General features: G+C 39.7%; 1 protein-coding gene; it reads right to left on the reverse strand.

The window, feature by feature from the left end:
- Positions 1 to 215: 215 nt before the first annotated feature.
- Positions 216 to 1,637, reverse strand: GSTUM_00010554001 (uncharacterized protein; the record flags this gene model as incomplete). XM_002841379.2 has 3 exons in its annotated part: positions 1,541 to 1,637; positions 840 to 1,472; positions 216 to 757 (listed from the first exon to the last, which is right to left on the reverse strand). The coding sequence occupies exons 2-3, from the start codon at positions 1,264 to 1,266 to the stop codon at positions 216 to 218; spliced, it is 969 nt and encodes a 322-aa protein (XP_002841425.1). The 5' UTR covers positions 1,267 to 1,472; positions 1,541 to 1,637.
- Between the last annotated feature and the right edge of the window lie 5,774 nt (positions 1,638 to 7,411).

Raw genomic sequence — 7,411 nt, forward strand, 5'->3', positions numbered from 1 at the left:
CAGCGATCTTATGAACGGATTTTTCATGTCGCTCGCGGTCGTTCGGTGTAGCAAAGCCCTCGGTACGAGTGCAATTGTCGAAGCGGCAACGATACATCTTTTGATGCTTTTGCTGGTGCTTCCTGTTCAACGGTAATGATTAGTCCTAGATGACCGTACGAGTACCGGGAGTCTCGGGTAACCAGCTGAGCATAGCAAGTGAAAGGGCAGTTTGCTTACGTGTACTGTTCAGCTGTTGGGAAAGTCTGCGTACAATGCGGACAATGAATTGCGTTGGGTAGTGGGCTTGAGCTGAGGGTTTCAAGTGAGTGACTCCGCGCCGAATGTCGTTGTCCTGGGGAGCTTCCTGGTTGAGATAATCCCCCATCTGGCATATGTGTAGCCGACCCGTAGGGAGCCGTCACGTAGCTCGTCTCTAGGTGGGGACTCGTGCTGAAGGCTGTATAAGTTGACGGATATTGTGGAACCTGCAGGTCGGAGGAAGGGGAGGTAATCCATGATCCTGGAGGCCACGACGCACCCGAATCCCTATGGCCATCAGGAGATCTTCCATGGCTTAATGGTGCTCCATGCACATAGTCTCCTTCGTTAACAATCGTCCGGGGAAGTCCCTTTTGGTGTAAGTTGCCCTGCAAAATCCTTTCGTTGTATCCAATATTTCCGTTTAATGCATTCTCCGTATGCGAGCGTGAAAGTTCTGAGCTATACGGATGGAATCGGTTACGTGGATTTACTTGTCTACCTGGCGAGAGTCGAGCTATTATAATAGTAATCGGTGGTTAGCTTTCTGCGCAGCGCTGACTGTGCGTGAAGTCCACATGCTGCATGAAGAAACTTACCACAATTGACACCTTTGTCTCCTGTGAAACCTGTGGGCAAGTATGAGTGGGAACCAGAGTTATCGTTGACGACTGGAAATGCCGCAGTATTGTTGATTCTATGGTTTGGTGATGCTGATTCTATCTTGGACCCAATATGGCTAGAGTCCGAGGTTCTGTAGTCTGGGGGTATCGACCCGGGGGAACAGGGCATTCTTTGGTAGTTGGCTGTCTCGAAATCCTTCGCCCGTTCGTGAAGGTTTGTGGGGTAGCTGTTCTGAATGCTGTTTTGGCGGTGGTTGCCTCCATATCTATACCCCAAATCGTCGGAGGCTGTTGCTGGTACAATCTCTGCGTCTCGGGCACCTGAAAAGTGTGGAGAAGGAAGGTATGTGTAGCGTCCACTCTTGTCATGTACCCCGCCGTCTAGGGGACTAGTGGAGTCCATTGGAAATGACTCTGGTTCGGGTTTGAAGAAGGGCTAGGGAGAGACAGGATCGGTGGTTTGGCACAAGGTCTATCCAGTGGGGAAGATCAAAAGAAGGCGGGGCTTGGCCTGGCGTTTGGTTTTATCGTTGGATGAATGCCATGGGCGTGGGGTTGTGTGGATGGGGTCGAGGCCGTGAGGGCGTGGCTACTTTAAAAAGCAGAGCTCTGGGTTGCTTTAATATACATATACCGTGGTCACTTATCATAGGCGTATTGATTTGCAAGGGGCTTACTTATGAGGCTCACCGCAGGAGTTACCGAGTGTCATTAGTACGTGCCGTATGTACGGGGGAGAATAGAGGTTGGTAGACTAGGTGGCGTAGAAAGCACGGACGGATAGATTTGGCGCACGTCGTTTCCAATCTTGGGGATGTGGGTGTATATAGCGCTTTAGGATCAAGGGACCAAGGAGAGTCATTGCTGATTATGGTGGGACAGATCCTGTAGTGGTAGGAACTTGAGAAGGGGCTGGTTTCCGCAAGGGTATGCAGAATGGAGTGAGAGGGTGAGAAGTAGTGGCAAGTCAAGAGGGGGAACTAACCTCCCCCTAAGGTCCCAAGTAGTGTATTATGAACCTTCAGGTATCGAACCGGACTCTAAATTTCCTAGGGACTACTTCTAACGGAAGCTAGCGCTTAACAATATCTCCCTTGGTGACTTTTAGAATGTTCTTAATGGCATATACGGAATGTTGACTGATATCAAACCAAACGCGGCCAACGCTAGCTGCCATTTCTCTCTCCCTCTCTTTCCTTTGGATCAATAACGGAAATGTTCTGGAATCATCGAACGGTAGAAGAAACCAAGAACCGTACAAGAAAAGTTTTGCCCTACCCTAATGCATTTAGAAACCGGAGGAGTCAAGTTAGGAATGATTTTTGTGCATTTGTACTGTACATATGGTAGCCTTTGCAGAAACATTTGTAGATCACGTTCGACGTTGGGGGCGATAGAGAAAACACTATATATGTAAGCAGTTTCCTGCATGTCGGTAGTGCGGCTCCAAGAAGGATATTGAAAAAGAGCGGGTAGGGAGACTCGAGTGTTAATGACGGACTCTGAATTGTTCGGGTTCAGCCCCACGGTCCATTGAGCGCATCTTTTGAATCATTCGAGTAACTAGGGGAAGCATTGGTCAACAGAACAGAAGGTTAATGGGCAGGGCCAAGGGAGGGTGTGCTGCAGACTCCAGCTACTTTTGGCTTGTTGACAGCCGCTCTGGAAGGTTTCTCCAAAACGTCCCCGCGACCACCTTCCTTCTGTAGCAGGGAAAAGGAGTGTGCTCCGTGACAACCCTCACAAAAAAAAGTCGGGCTATTTTTGCAGCTTTCTGACTGTCTTGGCCCGACCTGTGTGCAATAATGAATCCGCATATGGTATGACCCCCGTAATAGAGAGAATCTAAGGAAGGAGAGAGCTGATGTTAAATCTGCATTCCTGGCAAATGGCCAGTGGTATGAATGTGCTCGAATCGTATTCTAGATGATGCACGCATGTGCACTAGCATGCGGCCATACTAGGACGATCACACGTAGGGCTCAAGATCTGGAGCCGCTTAAGCCCTGTATCTATAATGCTCGACCATGCCATCGGTGTTCGATCAGGGAGGGTAACTCAATCTTTGGTGGTTGGGCGGTTGTCGGTAAATTAACATATGACGCGGTTGTTACACGCCCGGAAGAGGATGCCCCAGTAGATTATATTTTTCTGTTTCCGTTGAGGAGCATATGTAAAGGACCGTAGGCGTCACTTTGTTTATAGTCATACAGTAAAATTCCCAACTAATTGAACTGTGTGCTATGTCGTTCGAGTTGCCTCCTCCGGTAAGGTCTGATATTATTTTCGTTTTTGTATTTTTTTCAGAGGGGCTGAATGGATCCTGCTGTGCTGTGTTATTCGACTCTTTTCCTTACGAGGAAATTTTAGACTACCTCGCACAAGGATCAATTATTCGGGTTTCTAAAGAAGCTGTATGGCACGGGCACCATAGGATCAACCTTTAGAGCAACAAAATATTCCCAACAATCCAACAGGCAACGGAAATATTGGGTACCAGAATTTTACATATTTCTTCCATATAATAATCCAAAACCAGGCACAGAAAGCATTTGTATACTAGAATTTATTCTGGATGGGAGGCCCTTTCCCAAGGGATAAAATTAAAAACAAAATCAACAGAGCCGGGGTGTTGGCCTTGTATGAGATAAAGGATTTTAGCCGATTTCATCCCAATATATTTTATCAGGCAGTAGGGCAGCATTTCCAATTAGAACACTTGAAGTGGCTCGGAATGTATGGTAGGTTAATTTGCAAATACTAGCTCCAAATATAAATAATAGTATATGGACTTCAACTTGTTAGCCATTATTCTATAAAAATCAAATATACTAAATAGGTTAGTAAGGAAGACTCTATGGTTGAACTTAAAGTAGTATTATATTAAATTGTTATAGTAAACATTTCTAAGTATTGTAAGTATGTAAGAAAAATGTACAGATTATTCTTACAAGTATTAACATTATAGGAATTTATTTAACATTATAGGAGAATCTAGCTATGAGAATATTATAGCTCTGTTAACACTGGAATAGTTCTAGTGTTATAATATTGCATAATTGTAGTTATTTAACTTAAAAATATATCTGATAATATAAAATAAAAAAACAGTAAAGTTGTTACATATTTATTAGTATAATATGACCTAAATTTTAACTATTATCATAGTTACTGAACTTGTACTATTTTACCTTCTACATTTATTCTTTAAATAAAATTAAATATAAATTTCTTCTTTTCCTCTTATTTTAGTCTTTTAATTAAATTTACCTTCTCTCTAGAATCACTATAATAACAACATTATAACTATGACATAAGTTATTTAATTAGTCAGAATTTTGAAGTAGATTAAAATAAGTAGTATAAAAGAAGTTGAACTTAATACAATAGCATTATGGTTTCTTAAGATCTAAATTGATAGTCTATAGTATATCTTAGTATCAATTCAAAACACTTGAACTCTAATAGCTGGTTACTCTCCTATTTCGCCGTCACTCATAGTCAGTAGAAGCAAGTGTGACGCCGAAGTAAGTGTGACATGACTTTTTTTTTTTTTTTTTTTGTGTGGTCGTTTATGACTAGGTACAACTGGTGTAGAGAATAATACAAATTGTACAATTTTAATTAATACCGATAAAATAAGCATTTTCAATAATAGAATCAAGAGAAAAAGTAGATAAATCAGAATCACTATCAGATTCATTACTGACAGCTTGACCTCTGTCATGACCCTTGAAATCTTCCATTACTTGATGATTGTTTTCAACCTTTTGTGTATTAGTATTATTCTTGTTGTTTATATTTAAGATATTATGTTTAATAATCAATCTCTACTTACAGTTGTAATCCTATGGCCAATAGCTGGTTGTTCAAGCATACATGAAGCTTGTAGCAAATCTGGAGGAGAGAGGAGTGATTCAAGATTATCAGAAGTTGGATTCTTCTCCAGATCAGGAATCGCAATTAACAACTCAGGAGGAATTGTCCCTTCTTGTAACATAATATTTTGAACTTCTTTTTTACACTGCTTCCCAAGCTTGCATGCTGTGATTCCACGATAGTTCAGGGCAGCCTTAGCCTTATTTACTGCAATTTCTATATTCTTCTTCGCTCTTTTAATAGCAGCTGCCTTTTCTCGTTCCTCCTTTTCCTTCTTACTTTGTCATGCAGCCTCTACAGTAATTCCTCCTCCTTTTTGAATAACTCTTCAAGAGGTACTTTTGCAGATTTCCTGCTCCTGGATTCTCTTTTGTACATTTTGATATGTTTGTTCCTCAAGCTATGCTTTAGCAAGAAGAATCTCAGTTCCTTCTGCCTATTGTTCAAATCGATGCTTTATTTTTGGACTAAATATGCGAGCATAATCAACCCATTCTTTAATACCCTGTTGACTTTCACGGTATGTTGAGGGCAAGGTTGGGAGATCCTGTTCTTCCTGTTCATTAAGGGGAGTTTGAGGTAAATCTTTCAGGTTTCCAACAGATTTGTTGTTATTGGGTTGTAATAGCGCATTTTCTTTAATGCTGCCTTACAAGATATTAGAAACATCCTTGAATCTTTAAATGTATTCTTGATTGTATGGGCCTGAAAGGTTTGACTGCGAATTGTACTCAGATCGCGGAAAAAGGAGGAAATTGTATAATCGATATCAAGTGAGTATAAGGCATTACTGATAGACATCTTATGATAGTGCTTCCAGGGATGAAATATACCAACATCAAGAGATTGGAGAATATGAGTGAGATGGGATGGAAATTCGAAAGAGATAATTCAGTTCTCATGATATTTTATAATAAAGTCATTTTGGCGGTGAGTAGAGTGACCATCAAGTAGCAGAATTCTCCAATGCCTATCAGGTCCTACTTCGACATACTTGATAAAGTAATCAAGCCAAGAGAGTGCAATCTTCTCATTTGTATGCCCCGTAGGAGATACTGCAATTACTTCTGCACCATTGAGGTTATTATAGATCCAGTTTTCCATAATCTTTTCCCCTAGACAAATAATAAGTGGAGGAGGTGGTGGACCTCTATTAGCACAAATTGACTCAACAATAGAAAGTAATTGCCGATTCACTGGGCTTGAGGTATATAACTCCCTAGTCTCTGCAGGAACAATTACAATCTTTCCTCCTGCACATCTAATTCGTACTCTAGATTCATCAATATTATATATGTATTTTGCTCTTTATATGCTGTACTTCTTCAAGGTTTACTGATAGTCCTTAAAGAATGCATGTAAGTCTGGCTCTGTAGGTATTGTAAGCCTAACTCGAGGCTATTGGCTTGCTTTTAATTGTATGTAGGGTTGGATTTGTTTTCAACTATTTTTGAAACAAATATCTTGTGAGGGAGGATTAAGCTTTTCTTGCCGATGACAATTGCAAATAGCTGCAAAAACAATAGATGGTATTGCTGCGATTCCCATCATCCATTGTTGATAACAAAACTTATAAACTGCCTTCTCCTGAGCTGGTGTCAAGATGATATTATTGCCTCTGTGTTGGTTGAAACCTCCATGTATATTTCGCTACTGATTGCGCTTTCGTGATTGACGTATCCGTATTGCTGTCATCTTTACATTAAATAGCTGTACTGCTACACTTGTCTTCTCTCCAGGCTGTTGCTCTAACCATGCCAAGGCTTGATTCAGTCTGTTCTTCATTGCCAATTTTGTGAAACCTTGAGTATTGGCTACAACCAGGTTATCTCCTGCCTGAATATTTTCCATATTCCAAAAACTAACCAGATATTAGATAGTGAAAAAGAAGGCTACAACTGAGGAGGAAAATCACCTTCAGAGAAAGAATGATGATAAATAAACTGTCAAGCCGAGGTTGAATTGAAAGTTATTGTTAAACTGGAGGAGAATTTGATGGTAATAGTATAATAGTAACTTGAACATAAATATGTATATCAAATTCAAGATTGAATACTGTAGATTTATTTACAAAAATATGAATAACTCAATACAATACTCAATATACTATCTTATGAAATTCTATTTAGATACATCATAAGATATCACGCAAAAAAAGAAAGAAAAAAACCAGTGTCACACTTGCTTCGGTGTCACACATGCTTCCGCCAACTATGAGTGACAGTAAAATAGGAGGGTTGCTGACTATTAGTCAAACCTAGAAATTATATTACAAGTTGACTATTTATATTATGACAATTTATATCATATTCTACTACAGTTTTACTTAAATATCTACTATTTATTATACCAATATGGTAGAGTTCTCTTAAGTAGATACTAGAGATATTGATGAATAATAATAAAGTAAAACTTTACAATAGAGAAATTTGTAGAGTATAAAAGAATAAGCTTATAAAATAATAAACAGGAAAAAGTAATAAATAATTGTACAGAAAGTAATCTAGTAGTTCAATACATTAATCTTAAGTAGATTTCCTACTACGATTACTACAAGTAAATGGTCCATATTATGGAATAAGATAAGATAGTTTATCTGTTTTCTGTATTATACTTATAGTAAGGCCTGGGTCAAGTCACTAGATTCTAAGCAAGTTATATTTTTGGAC

The sequence above is a fragment of the Tuber melanosporum genome (assembly GCF_000151645.1).
Source record: "Tuber melanosporum whole genome shotgun sequence assembly, scaffold_70, strain Mel28".
Lineage (NCBI taxonomy): Eukaryota > Fungi > Ascomycota > Pezizomycetes > Pezizales > Tuberaceae > Tuber > Tuber melanosporum.